Raw genomic sequence first — 15,470 nt, 5'->3', positions numbered from 1 at the left:
ACTCAATCATTAATTCGGGCACGCAAATCATTTCATCATCATTAATTTCGTTCACTCAAATCATTCATTCACTAAAGCATTCATTCAATTATTAATTTCTTTCCCTCATTCATTCATTCTTTTATTCAATCATTAATTTCGTTCACTCAATCATTCATTAGTTCACTCAATCATTCATTCGTTCACTCAATCATTCATTCTTTCATCCAATCATTAATTTCTTTCACTCATTCATTCATTCGCTCACTCAATCATTCATTCATTCTTTCATTCAATCATTAATTTCGTTCACTCACTCATTCATTCGTTCACTCAATCATTCATTCTTTCACTCATTCATCCACTCAATCATTTTTTCTTTCATTCACTCATTCACTCATTCGTCCACTCGTTAGAAGATAACTTTTTTACTACCGCTAAAAATCTATATTTAATCTCATTTCAACCAATAAATAATACAAAAAACTGACCAGCACAAAGAATGAACGAATTAACTACCTATTTACAACAACAAAGAATGTTTTATGTTACAAAGAAAATTGTCCCTTCAATTCCCTTTTAAACTCCAAAAGAGGGAATATAAAGAAAGTCGTATGAATTTTTAAAAATTGGCCACCACATTGATCAAATTGGTAGGCTTATTAAATCTGTCGCTAAAATGAGTGTTTGTTTCATTCTCATCTTCATCCAAAATGGGACGGTATTTTTATTATTCTTTTTAATTATTATTTACATTAGTTTCATGACCAAAAGCAAACCATGGAAGATCCATTTCTTTACCATGTCTTGGATAATTGAAGATGTACTATTTTCTTCTTATTTCTTTCAATGTTTTGATTAGTTCTTGGTTTGCTATGGTATCATGTTCACCAGTCGATTTGCGTTCGCATCGTCCACCTCTTCGGTGAACTTTCCCTTTGGCTGCTTTCTCTTTGATTAATTTGACCAGATTGTTATACCTGTGTAAGGATTTGGCTGATTTCAAGTTCTTCTCGTGTCGGTGTACTCGCTCTAGCACTTCTGTAAAATGTGAATATAATAAAAGAGCATGCTTTGAAAGAAATCTTATCGGGTAATGTTTTCAACAAATTGTCGTCAGTCGACACTCTGCAAAAATACTACTTACAGTATTTTTTTAAAATACCTCTGTACCAAAGATGAAATTTATAATTTAGTAAGTAAAATATCTTTCCAACGATAGTAATTCAACCAAGATTGAAACATTGGTTTGAAAATAAAAAGCCAAATTCAAGAATAAATGTCAATTCGCTTTTAAGCGTTTACTAATATTTGTTTTCCTTATGACAATTATCTTTTAAACGGTAAAATAAATAAACTTTGACACCAAAAAGTTAAAAAATCTTACTTGTTTTCACTGAGCCGATATATTTCCATTTAGAGAAGAAGGATTCACTATCACTTGTAATTTGGTCCACAGCTATGTCTACCATATTTGGTGCAGTGAACTTCAATGAATGAATCTCTGAACGACCAGGTGGTGTCATTTGTGATCGATCGAATAAGAAGTAACTAAAATAAAGCAGCGGATTGGTCCAATTAATATTAAGATTCGAAAATAGACACTTTCTTGGCATCTGGTATATACACCCCTGTCTCACAGCCCCGGTAGAACTTTTTTCCTAAAAACTCGTATTGAAATCCAAGTGAGGATAGAAATTCTATTATATTCAAAGGTTGAAAAATCCAGTGGGGATGGGTTTGGAGTGCAATTTTTAAGCATCAAACTTCTAATGGGGTCGAAATCAAAGTCAATTTCCCAGTGGGTCTGAAATTTTCAGGGTGTTTTCCCACCGGGGACGAAATTTTCGCAAAATTTTCGAGTAGGGCTGGGTTCCCAGGTATGTGACACAAGCGTGTCTATATCTACTAGCCACTAAATGTATCAGAGTGTAACTGGTGGAGGTAGGGGCCACTTTTTTCCTATAAAATTCCTTCTACCTCCATCTGCAAGCTCCACCATCTGATCACTTTTTCTTTTTCTGTTTGAATTCAGATATATAATTAAACGTAGTTACAGCGGAGTCTCCATAACTCGAACCCGCACGTGGGAACACAAAATGGAGAAAACTTGTTCGAGTTAAGGACATGGTTGAGTTATAGAGGTTGAGACCATAGATTTTTAAAGCCCGAAGGGCTAGTTGTCGTGCTTTGGCTGAAAAGTGTGCCGAGGTTAGGTAGAGAGTCTTATGTCACGTGACATTACAATATAATTTCAGCGCTTGACCAATTAGAGACTTCGCAGGTTTTCGAAAACAATTGGAGCAATATTTTTCGCGAAATTCACTTTTTTTTGCTTGGAAGAACTTAAAGCACGACATCTAGCCTTTCAGGCTTGAAAAAGATCTGTTGTTATCGCGGTAAGGTTGTTCGTTCTTTATTAACTTGGCTTACTTGTTAAGCATTCTTCCTCCAAGTAAAGATGTGGGCGATTCATACTCAAAGACTTGTATTCTGTCTTCTTTGCGATTGCGACTGCATGATTTCCGTGGCTTCATCAACGGTCGGACATCTCGCTCCTCCGTTTTCAATGCTTCTGATCTTGATGTTCCTTCAGGTGAATACAACGTGGAAATATTTAGAATGTATTCTAAATGGGTAGAATTTTCAACCCTCAAATAACGTTAAAATTTCGGATGTAAAACTAGGAGGGGAAGGAATTATAAAACCATGACAGGCTTATATACAAAACTAAAGAGACTTTCCGAATACTTCCTACACAATACTTTATCGTTTATCTGAACGAAATTATAGTTATATACCTAGGGGAATAGGGAAATAAAGAATAAAGAATAAAGAATAGGTGAACACAAAGGAGCGAAGACCGAGTAATCAAGGCATCAGCTTCCAAGTTTGAATCTCCGCTCCTTCCAATGTTCCTTTTAGCTTATATATAGCCGAGCCTGGGTTGTGGAATCCACGAAAACAATCGAAAGATTGTCTAAAATATCGACCCAACAAAAAGTTATGAAAAAGATTGAAATATCTAAACGTTTACCATACCTGGACATATTTTACAACAAAGTCCTTTTTGACGCCTTGGATTCTTACAGGTGTACGTTACAGGACAAAATACTCGTCCGCATGTCACGTTCGAGTTCTGAAAGACAAAACACAGATTCGATACACATCCGGTTTTCCATTTACTTGTATTAACATTGACCGTAGTGTAGTGCATTTGGCTTCAGTGCACAAGATCGTGGGTACTCCCCGGCCAGGCCATACCAAAGATTTTATACTTAAACTTGGTACAAAAAGGATACTTAATACCTCTCAGCTTTTTTTGCTGATAATTTGTTAAAAAACCAGAGTTAAATTTTGGACTAAGAGCACCTACCTTACAAGAGCAACGAAGACAATTGAAACCCTCTGGTATGAATGATTCTCCATTTTTGTAAATCTTACCAAAATCACAATCTATATAGAAGAATTAAAGATTGAATACTCTACAAAAACAGAAATCATAATGGTAAAATTTGAAAAATTTTCATTTTAAAGATAATTCCTCATTTTAAAGATACGTTTTCCATCAAAAGTGTTGTTTAAAATGGAGCTTGTTACATGCACTAAAAATCAAGGTGATTTTTTTCTGTGTGTGAATGTATATATTCTTGCAGTGCATTTATCTGCATTTACATAATTAGACAAACTTCATCTTTCACCAATGGGGTACCTTTCGGGTCCTCCTTACATGTTTTCTTTGGCTTGATTGGTTTTTCTGTGATTTTAATGACAGTCAATGGCTTCTTTGTTAGTTGTGAAGTTGGACGGCGAGTTTTGTCTTCCTCATCATTCTCATCATTGCATTTGTCGTCATTGTCGTCGTCATCTTCGTTGTCGTCTTTTTGTGACGGCGACAATGAACGATCGTCTTTAAGCGAATCAAAGAAAGTAAATGTTTCACCCTGAGATGATGAATGTTGTTGTTGAGTGTTGTAGAGATTGTCATGCTGTATGTTTTCTAGTTGATGGTTACCAATGATCTGTTGTTGTGACGTCAGGTCGTCTATGAGGAAAGAACAAGTGGGTTTTAAGAGAGAAACACTTAAAATACAGCTGTGACATTAAAGAATCTTATCGAGACAAAGTTTTCTTGTGAAGTTTCTCTATATCTATGAAGCCCCAAGCAGAGTCCCCAATCATGTATAATCACGCCAAAAGCAAAAGCAAACTGCGAACCGTAAATGCAAATTTGTTATGGACTTTATGAACCGTAAAATTGAGCCATACCAGCAAAAGATCAAGAAAATAGGTTTATAAATCATTCATTTTTAGTCAGCAATCACGCTGCATTACATTACAATACCTTTACAAGTCTTGCAGCAATTGCCAGGTCTGTTCACTTGTTCTCTGCATCGAAGTACAGGACATATTTTACGTTGACATGCATAAGTTGGACGACACCCTTTCTATGAGAAAGTGCAACAGATTTCATTTTATTAATTTGGTATTTGGGAGTTCTGCATCAAAATATATGAAATAAGAGTTTTCAGAATTAAAACAGCCTATATTTGTCAAAATAATATAACACCACTCCTTCTAGAAGGAGTATACCTTATCGGAGAAAACTTCATCGGGGAAAATTTTTGTTGGGGAAAAATATTCGTCACTTGCTGGTAGTTGGTAAACGCATTAAGGCCGGGGAAAATTTTCATCGGGGAAAAATATTCGTCATTTGGCCAAAATTTCGCCACTTTTTCCCGACGAAGTTTTCCTCGATAAGGTACATATTTCTGCATATTTGTCGCTGATATACAGTTAACTCTCGATAATTCGAAGTTGAATTATAGAAAGATTTGGATAATAGAAATTTGAATTAGCGAAAAAGCTGGTTGTCATCCTTGCACATTAGAGTTCTTTTACATTCACTCACCTTTTTACAAGAGCATTCTAAACAATGGTTTTGTCGGCTGTTTGGAATGTAAACGGTCCATTGGCTTCCTCTATCGAATACCGATCCGAAATATTCACAACCTTAAAAAGAAAATTGCAGTAAGTTAGGGCTATGGTGATTTAATGCAGTGATGGATGAATCTTGGACGGAACTAAAAAGAATCAAAAATGGAGGTTTAACCCAGCTGGCACAGAACGTTGTTTCAACGTTCATCTAACGCTATATGGACATTGTGAACGTTAGATAAATGTTGAAACAACGTTGTGTGCCAGCTAGGAAGTGATTATATATTGGTGTAATATCTTTACCTTTTCTTTTCTTTAGTAAAAGACGACTATCTAAAATGAAAAAAGAAGATCAAAATAAGATTTATAGTATAGACGTTCCAACTCGGAAAATGTGATCTTTGTCAAGTTTTTTTACGGTTTTTGGAGGTTTACACCAACCTGACCCATAGAAACACTGAATCTGAAAAGAATCTTTTACTCTTTTAGTCTAAAAAGATCTTAAAATCTATATGACCCTTAAAGATATTTTTGAATTTTTGTAACCATTTGGTAAATTTTTAAAGCTTTTGAAACATCACAGTACCAAACCAATAACCTGGAAGAACGACTAAAGTAGAAAACGTGACATAAAGAAATTAGCATAATCTAAAGCTCATACCTGGACAGTGTTTGCAACAGGTTCCTTTCTTCCGGACAGGATTGGCACACGCGACACGTGGACAAAATCTGACCGTACATGACACCATATTTTTCTGAAAGGACGAAAAAGAAAGGCTTGATTTATTGGATAACGAAAATTCTTACGTCGGTGTTTTTTTTAGAGTGTACCAAATTTTTGGTTATCTCCTGTTTAAGGTTACCTTTCTTAATGAAAACTTTTACATGAGTATTTTTTTAATTTATAATTTATTTTGAGAAAAAGAGATAGGATGAAATATTCCGATTTTTTTAGTCCGGCTTTAATTGCATGAGTTGGACAGCTACAATTTATGGACAAAATTAGGAGTAATCTAGGGTGAGAGCTTTCTTATGTGCGGATGGATGAAAAATTCCACAGTTAATTGCTCCTTATCTATTAAAGATTCCGTCTTGAAATTATACTCTCAAATAGTGTACCATATAAATTATTAGAAAATGTAAGCAAAATGATGAAAGGAGATATTCCAAAAATATTGATAAAAGGGTTGTCCAAAAGAAATGTTTTAAAAACTAATGGATATTATTTTGAGGAGAAAAATTACATAAGTGTAAAGTAGAGTGTAAACAAGAGTGTATCTTTCTGAAAATAGCAATCACCGAAAGAGTGACATAGGATGAAATATTCCACTTTTTATGTCACCCGAAATCGAAAATTGTGGAATTCTTCATCATTTTCTACTCCTTAAATTTAAATTTGAAAATTTACTTTTGTCTCCCCCCCCCCGCTGGAATATTTCATCCCAAATTACTCTGAAACCTATATCATTGGAATCCTCGTGGAAAAATACGTCATTTCTGAAAATAAGGTCCAAATACTCCTAACATCAAAGAAGATACTGCGAAAAATATGATTTTAAAGATCTCTGAAAATTCCATCAGGTACATTCTAAAAAAACACCAACTAAGTGTTTCTCGGTCATGTGTTTTCAACATAGTATAAGAAAGCAAAAAAAAAACTTTTTGTGAAGGAAAATAAGCGCAAAATTTCAAAAACTATCTACCAATAACAAACTGATGTTCTTATAAAGCTCGGAGACAGAAATGGAACAGCAATTAACAATTAAAAGACAATGCGGTACATATTCCAGCCGCGGCTTTCTTATACTGTGTTTTCATCAACAAGCTGCTAATTTCAGCTACGTAACATTTAGAAAACACAGTAGGACAATGTACTCAAAGGAAAAATTAGCCAATAAAAGCGTCCCTTGTGTGAAAATACCCTGTAATTCTGTCCCATCTTGACAAACTTTAGTAAAACTTAACGCAACTACAAAATTCTTAGATTTTTGGGATCCCCACTCGATTATATCACAAGCCCCTACGTGGGAGTATGGCAATTCATAATATTGATCAGGGTAAAACTTGACTCGATGACATGAAGAGGATTACCACTGGCACTCCCTAACTTGTGAACAATGAACTTTAAAATCACCAATCATTAAAACGAGAGGCTTTGGCTTGGTCTTGAAAGCCTTGCTGACAGGCGTTTTGCAAGAAGAATGACATTCTTCTATAAAATTATAAACAACTTAACTCCGTCTTATTTACGTAACTACCTGCCAGCAAGGCTTATAGCGCCCATAGCTCTGAGAACAAGAAATCCTATTTATCCTCTTAATATACGGACTGAACTAAACATGTTTTTGATGTCCCTGATAAAAAAAACGAGAAGCTCTTTCCCATTGACTTAAAGCTCCTCGTTTCTATCTACATACATCTTTGGTGTAGATATTTCCATTCAACTCTTATAAACATTAATGTTAAAAAGTTTTTCCCGGATCACTGATACATGGAAGTTAAATACACCTTTTCGACCGTAGCCGCCAATTGCCGCGCGGGCATTTTTTTGTCCGTTTTACCACCCTAAAACCGTCCCAGTCTTTTTTTCGCACCTAAAGACAATAGAAGAAATTGTAAAAAGGATTGGATCGAGTTTAGGGTGGTAAATGAAATAATAAAGTGACACGCGCCTGAACACGCGACTGCAGTCGAAAAGGTGTATCGAGATGAGGCTTAGCCAATCAATCATTCACTGCGGATGGTCCTAGGTCAAAAATGACGTCATTAAAAATAGTGTCACCAAGACAAAATGATATAATGACATACTGTCTTGAAAAACATTTGTTCGTTACTGCTCATCGTAAATTATTCTCTACATGAATTTCCTGTAAAACGGCTCCATTGTATGATTTTATTTGACTGGTTTAGAAACATGCAGTTTGGAAAACTAATAACTAAAACGATCGTATGTGCGGAAAATATACGCTGGAGATTCGGAGCAAAAAGAACAAACCTTTTGGTACATTTCCCTTTACCTTTTTAAGGGAAAAATCAAATTTTGTTTTACAAACTTCTTTTTCTCCAGGACCCTTATTACTCTTTTGGAAGCCGGGAAAAGATAACCAGCTGGCACACAACGTTGTTTGAACGTTTTTCTAACATTCACAACGTCCATATAAGGTTAGATAAACGTTGAAACAACGTTGTGTGCCAGCTGGGTAAAGTTAATATACAACAAACCTTGCATTGACAAAGCATGCATTCCTGGTTCTTTTGTTTCAATAAACTTGCATGATGATTGGTTTCTTGCCAAGATTCTAAATGAAGTCTTTTTCGACCATCATGATAACATGAAAATTTTGAATTAGCCAGAGCTGCCGTTATGAGATTGTTGCCAGCACTTTGAATATCCAGATTCTTTTGTATTGCATCTGAAGAAAATGTAGAAATAATACCTTAATTTGGTCAAATAAACGAATAAGACGCAAACTGTACCCCTGTCAACTTTTTTCCCCAGTATATTTCGTTTCTAAGAACGATTTAGTTTTATCTGAAGAGTTCTTTCAAATGTAAAGAATTTAAGATTTTTGCCTTTAAGGTAATTCAATTTCATTTATGTCCTTCAAAAAAGAAGATTTTTGTCAGTTCAGAATGGGAAATATAAAAATTGAAATTGAAATTTGTTACCTGAAATAGCTTTCCCTCTTCCACAAATTGTTCCACACGTCACCCTTTTTCTCTGATATCAAAAAGAAATTAACATTTTAAAATACTAGGGATCCCTTTCCATGCTCTTAAAACATTTAACAGGGCCACTAATCCAAATCGGGATGATATATCTGACAGATTCTAGTTTTGGGGTGTAATTCCACTCCAAATTCTTTTTGTCATGGTCTTAATTTGGCCACGGGTCAAATTTTGCCACCCCCTTCTCACAAACCCGGTAGGATGTCTTCAGCCTATGGAGGTAAAAATAACGAACTGAAGCTCGAAGCAGAGAGACGCTCGAAGGGGGTTGATATTCTAATGTTTTTTTATGGCTTGGGATTAGAATTCCATTGTTTTCAAGCAGATAGATGTTATAGTTCTCTGTTTCAAGTCAGAAGATTCAGTGAGATTGAAAGGACAATATTTTAAGGTGAGGATTGGTTTATTTAACATTTCTCGGTGGGAACATAAATTAGAGTATAATTTTCCACTAGGGACGATAATTTGGCCAATTTTTCCTATGGTAGGGGTTCCCAGTGGATCTGTAAGACCGGGGTTTATTTTGTCTGGCATAATTAGGTTTTGCTAAGAATTGATACTGTATGTGTCTCTACTCTTCAAACTTCGATCGACACGCCCCTTCTTGGTCTAAAATTTCAAATCATTCATTTGAGTAAAAAATATATTGAAAAGTGGTTTGTCAATAACGACCTCAGTTTTTGTCAATTTATCTGTGAAAGTGCTTTTTCGCGTTTTCTTTTAGGTTTTAGAGGCCCCCATTCTCCATTTGACGTGTGTAAAGTTTTCTGCATTAATGAATATTCGATTTTTAAGTCTTTTTTTGGTTCTATTTATTTTTCATATTCTTAGAAAATGAAAATGCAATATTTTTGGACAGTGACGTAAATATTTGGTTTCGATTAAATGATCTAACGGATACTCAAGGGTAATTAGGGAGCAATGATATCAAATGATGGGTCTTATAAATACAGGTAGCGAAACAAATAATTAGTTTTTAACAATAGGCAATAAAATAAACCACTATATTCATTTTATAGATCGATTAAGCGCAATTAAGAAGCTAAATATTGCAACAGTTTATAAGTTTCAGCAGGTTAGATTAAATCATAAATATATTCCTCGTGGAAAACCTACAGTATGTGGGCCCCCAAAACGGCGATCAAATTTGAAATTTCTCTCAAATCTAGAGGAAAAGAGATTTTACAAAAATTTTTGCTGTATGAAAACCTTTAACATCTCTACTTTATTTCCTGGAAGTTCTTTTTCAAAATTTTCAATTTCAACAATATTTTTCAATCGCTTAAAGATATGTAGCTTTTTTCTAATGGCCCCCAAAACGGAGGTTTGAAATTTTAGCGATTTCTCGAGATATCTTTAAGATATGAATACAAAATTTTGACCATAGTTTTGAAATATGATTTAGAGGGTTTTGGGCATAAATTTATTTGATAAAACTTTTACAGTATACCCCTGGTTGTCAAAATGCAGGTTTGGGGCCCCCAAAACGGAGGTGTAGTTAAAATCAAATTATTAAGCCCAGTGGTAATAGGGGGAAAAACTATGAACATATTTGCGTTTTCCCTTACATTTACGACCCGATTGATGTAAAATTTATGATTTTTATGAAATATTTCAAGATTTTCGATATTGCAAAGTCCAAACTGAAAATTTAGAAATTTTCAAAATGACAATTTTGATTTAACAACGTCTTAATCAAGTTTTTGAAAACAAATCTCTTTTGAAAATAGTTCCATTCATGTATGGAATAAGCTGTGAAAATTTTAGAAAAAAAGCCTAACTGAAACTGAAAATATTAAGCTTTAAAGATATTTTTCTCCTATATTTTGCAAAAAAATGACAGAATTTGCCATTTTTGCTGATTCAGCGAAAATTTTTATATATAATGTTAATTTTTTGTTATAAACTATTAACTCAAGGTGATAGGAATAGAATTCCAAGATTTTTTCTTTTTCTCATATTTAGAATTTCCGGTTTTGTCAATGCTGATTCTAGGGCTCCAAAATACTGGTTGACCTTCAAGATGCTATATCTTTTACCCAGCCTCTAAAGTCACAAATGTATTTGCATTTTCTGAACGGCATTGGGTGTAGAAAGTTTCCTATACCCCGTTTTCATAACTTATTTTCAATATCCAAGGAGCTAGAGTGAGTTATCTGCAATTTTTATCTAATTTTGGTGTTAAAATATTTCCTTTACACGGAAATATGTTATTTTGAATCAGTCTCAAACCAGCAAAAACATGCTCATTTTTAAGTATAACCATCATTCTTTCAAAATAAAAAATAATCGTTTAATTCTGATAAATCTACAAGTCAGAATCTTCATTTTAATGAAAACCTCCGTTTTGGGGGCCGTCTCCGTTTTGGGGGCCATATACTGTAGTCAAATTCAAAAATTGATTTTTGCGTAAAATTATCTTAAGATTTTGTCTACATTAAAGCCCTTGTCTTAAGGCCGGTATCCATGCCACTTTCACGCGAAATGGGCGACAGTTTTTTTTCTCAACTTTTTTTGCCTGAAGAAAAGATTACGTCATAAAAAAGTTTTGTGCAAACAAAAAAAAAGGTTAAAAAAGTTCAACTTTTTTCAACCGTTACGTCAATTTTAACCAATGGAATTGCTTCATTTTTCAACCAACCAATGACCTTACAAAAACGTTAAAAAGTTTTCGCTGATTTCGCGCGAAAGTGGAGACCGCCCTTTAGTCGCCTCGTGATGTTTTTGAGCTCATTAAATGTAACGCAAGAAGGGGGCGTACACAAATACCCTAACATTTCATCCTCATCCAAGGAAATTTTCACAAAGTCAAGCGGGTAAATAACTTGCATAATTACTCATTGAAAATGATGAAGAAATAAATTGTCATACTTACGTGACAGAAACAGACTTTACAGCTTCCTTCGGTCCATTGTTCTCCCTCTTGACGACCTGCGCATGTGCTATTCACTATTAACGAAATGCAATATAATGATCACATTACTTACAAGATATTTCAAAATTTGAATTTTGCAATATATATTTTTTTTTTTTGAAGAACCGTTCCTTATAAACCTTTTTGGTCGTAGCCGCCAATTGCCGCGCAGCCATTTTATTTGTCCGTTTTACCACCCTAAAACCGTCTGAGTCTTTTTTCCGCACCTGTAGACAATAGAAAAAGGTGTCAAAAAGGGATTGGATCGAGTTTAGGGAGAAAAAATGCACGCTTGGTAATTGGCGGCTACGGTCGAAAAGGTGTATTCATGCACAAAGGTTTTCCTTATTTATTTCCCAGCACAATAATTTCGCAAAAACTTTACTTGAGACGAAATGAGAGCTTAAACACTTGATTATATCTCATGTAATAGGCCGAAAAACATATGACAATATCAGAATGAGTAATGATTTTAGCTAAGGACTCCAGTGCTTTTTATTGAACTTAAAATTGGGCTCGAAATACTTCTTCTAGGTTGGCAACTTTAATTGTAGGGTTAGATAGGCTAAACGCAAACCCAGTCTTTGTGTTTTTTAGTTTAAGAAACTTGATTGTAAGTCTTACATGAGAGATCTTTAAATTTCCTTAATTTGAATGAAAAATTTGAATGGCTAAAGGTTAATGCAATTATTGGATTTTTAAACCTTTTTTAAGAAATTTGAAGCAGGTTACCCAAACTTTACGGGTAACTCTAGAACTACAATTTTATACACAATGTAGCCCTCCTAAATCAAAATATATCAGAGGGAATGCATGAAGCCTTGAGAGGTTGACACTTTGATTGTAGGGTCAGATTGCTTACGTAAATGCGGGTGGCACTACCAAATTAATCTCTATTCGACTAAAAGGGGAATTATCAATGAGAGTTAAGACAGTTATTGACAGATAGGCGGAGAACTCATTGAAAAAATCCCAACAATAGCTATTTATCTGTTTACTTATCAAAACAAAATATCCTAAACATCTCTATACTAATGTTTGTTGTTTGTTTTTCTAAGCCCGCCCCCAGTTTGTTATTGATAGCCTGTGAAAAGTTTCATCTCCCCGCCCTAACGTTTTAAAGGAGCTCAGGTTGAAGCTTTTGTGACAAAAATACTATCCACGTGACGTACGATGGATTTCACAGGCTTGTGCTAAACGTTTTTCAAAAAGATTATAATTTAAGATCTACCAAATAAAAACTTAAAAGTGTTTTGAGCTTGTTAGCAAGTTTCTTTTGATTGACAACTTTGATCGAAAATCAGACATCAGACATACAAAGGACAATCTAGGAACATTTATGATTTTGTTATGTTGGGAGGGGTAAAAAAAGCAAGATTGAATACAAGACAGGGACCTTTTTCTTAACTTTTAATAACCTTTTTTAAAAACCCTAAGATTCTATAAGTTCGTTAGGTTTCAAGGAATAGTTTTGACAAAAATTTCTAAGTTTTTGTTTGATTACGCTTCCATCGGAGTAAAGCATTGGCGTGCCAAGATTTCAAAATCACGGCGCACCGTAGAGTAAGCATTTAACACTTTGTTAATGAGTTTTTGGCCACCTACCTGTATTTACGTTTGCCAGAAGAACAATTGACAAAATGATGATTCCAAAATAAGATCTACAAGAGAGAAAAAGTTACAGTTGACGCTCTTTTACTCGACATTCTACTATTCAATACGCTCCATTATTCGATCAAATTGAAAGTCACCGTTCTCATAAACGACGCTCTACCATTTGATACGCTCCCTATTTTGATGAAAGCATAGTATAAGATACTATGATGAAAGTAACTCGGCTATCGAATAAGAGAGCGGAACTGTAGTTTCCAAAATGCTACAAACTTATAGAAAGTCAGTCAGCTGTGACCCCGCTGTGACATATATGCTACACCACTAGTTTCATCAAAAGGTTGCAAAAATCTCCACTATATTCGGTTCAAACACAGACCACATGAATTCTAATTTTCCTTTTCTACCATTTTCAAATTCAAGTTAATGCGCTTATAAACATTGTCATCTAATATGTTCCACCATTTAAAAGGATCATCATCAACGGCTTACCGTAATTTATTTATTTCCATTGCTCAAATAAGTTAAAATTCGTTCTATAAAATGAATTTGAAGAAGACTATGTATCAAATGAAAGAAATTATATGACACTTTCCTACAATTCCTCGCCGTACAAAGATAATTTCTCAAAATAAACTTGCTGTCAGTCATCACATCACATCCAAACTTCTAAATCTTCCAATTGACATATCAATGACGATTTGTACTGTGCGTTTGTTTCTATTCTTTTAAACACGAATATTTTTATTATACCCCACGATGAAACCTTTCAATATCTCACTAACAAACACTCGACCTCTACAACGTAGTTAATGTCGCGATATTGTGAACCCAATACTTCCTATATTATTTTTTGTTTGACATAAATAAAAAGTTTCGTGTATGCTGTGAGTATATGCTATCATTGTATGTGTGTTTTCTATCGATAGAGAAAGACAAAAAATCAAGCCGAGATTCAAACCGAAGTAAGCCCCATAATGAGGTCCATTATATTATTCGAAAAATGATGCTGGTTGCGCGCTGCTCTTTTTCCTGTGAACATAGGAATATGATAGAATAATATAAAACAAACAGACAGCTTAATAAAATCAACTCCATTGTGTTTTAAAGAAAACTCTCTTTCTTATTTCTATGTGTACCGCAATATGTATCATCATCATCTACCGTTTAAAATGCATTAAAATCCGTTTGCTTTCGACACCATGTACAGAGTGAATATAGAGAGGAAACGACGAATGATTTTATATAATTCTAATTTTTTTTAATTCTAAAATTCTGCAATGCGTATTTCTCAAACATTATTGTCCTTAAATATCCCTCTCCGCATGCTTTCAGCCGCGGTTCCGGATGCGTCAAAGCATTGCACCAAGCAGGATAGGTCAGCAATAGAAAGAGCTTTGCCGAAATAAAAATACATTCAACTTGAAATCAAACTTTACTTTCGACGAAATAACTTTTAACAGAAATACAGGCTTTAAATACCCATAAGGGGGAGTGCATACATAGCTTAGTGCTAGGTGCAATAGATAAAAAAGCTAACTCCCCCACAGTGTTTATTAACTGACGGACAGGAAGAGCATGTATGACAATTCTTTTATCGGATCACTTTATTAGAGATCACTGTCACATATCCTTTTTGTCTAACAAAATAATCCCAAGATAATCGTACCTGGGAAATCGGGATTACATCGGGTTAATCTTCTTAGTCTTGACATTTTGAGATATCGTTGGCATCGGAAAAACGTATTAAAACACTAAAAAATGAATTGAGATATTTTAATTTGTGGTTAAACTAAACTAAACTTAACTTAATACAAAAAGAACTTTCTAAAGCAGATTTGGATCATCGAAACAGTTGTCATATTTTTGTTCGTAAAACAACCTGACTCCAAATTATGTAACACACCTTTAAATTGACAGACGAAATAACCATAGTGGGGGTGTATGGGCTTGGTGGTGTGACAGTCTTATCCTTTTTTTCTGACGGTGTTTCGGTATCGATTAAGAAAATAACGACGCTCTTTCGGATGCAGAAAAAAGTAAATAACTCCGGTACAATGTATATCGAATTAGGATTCAGTGTAGTTTTTTCAGTTTGGATAATTTTTTGGACCGATTTATTCGCTTTAATGTCACCGGTTCAGTTATGACAAGATATAATAAAAATAAACTATAAAGCTTTCAGTTAATATAAAGAAAAGTGGAAGGTACAGTGATAGGTATGTTAACAGGATTAGTACAGTGTGAATTGCTAACAGTGATTCATGTGATGCAATATAACTCAATCCCATACCAGACA

At 34.4% G+C, this 15,470-nt stretch overlaps 1 protein-coding gene across 2 annotated transcripts; it reads right to left on the bottom strand.

The window, feature by feature from the left end:
* Positions 1-417: 417 nt before the first annotated feature.
* On the bottom strand, positions 418-13,709 carry LOC136821637 (cysteine-rich motor neuron 1 protein-like). Of its 2 annotated transcripts, none has more exons than XM_067077849.1 (15): positions 13,664-13,709; positions 13,166-13,221; positions 11,522-11,595; positions 8,587-8,638; positions 8,140-8,330; positions 5,579-5,672; positions 5,221-5,250; positions 4,892-4,992; positions 4,325-4,427; positions 3,692-4,024; positions 3,356-3,435; positions 3,022-3,118; positions 2,413-2,569; positions 1,367-1,530; positions 418-1,020 (listed from the first exon to the last, which is right to left on the bottom strand). In XM_067077849.1, exons 1-15 carry the CDS (start codon positions 13,681-13,683, stop codon positions 806-808), a joined length of 1,767 nt encoding a protein of 588 aa, XP_066933950.1. In that variant the 5' UTR covers positions 13,684-13,709; the 3' UTR covers positions 418-805. The 2 variants fall into 2 exon arrangements, with proteins under 2 accessions (XP_066933950.1, XP_066933951.1); XM_067077850.1 differs by having other exon boundaries at positions 3,710-4,024.
* Positions 13,710-15,470: the final 1,761 nt, after the last annotated feature.

This window comes from Clytia hemisphaerica, unplaced genomic scaffold (genome assembly GCF_902728285.1).
Source record: "Clytia hemisphaerica strain Z4C2 unplaced genomic scaffold, Clytia hemisphaerica genome assembly, whole genome shotgun sequence".
NCBI classification, from domain to species: domain Eukaryota; kingdom Metazoa; phylum Cnidaria; class Hydrozoa; order Leptothecata; family Clytiidae; genus Clytia; species Clytia hemisphaerica.
This window is presented reverse-complemented; position numbering and strand designations above follow the sequence as displayed.

Coding starts and splice junctions, on each gene's coding strand:
- LOC136821637 (XM_067077849.1), bottom strand. CDS start 13,683: ATGGAAATAAATAAATTACG. Junction 8,331..8,586: donor AAGAGGGAAAGCTATTTCAG/GTAACAAATTTC, acceptor CATTTTCTTCAG/ATGCAATACAAAAGAATCTG. Junction 5,251..5,578: donor CTGTTGCAAACACTGTCCAG/GTATGAGCTTTA, acceptor TTTTCATTTTAG/ATAGTCGTCTTTTACTAAAG.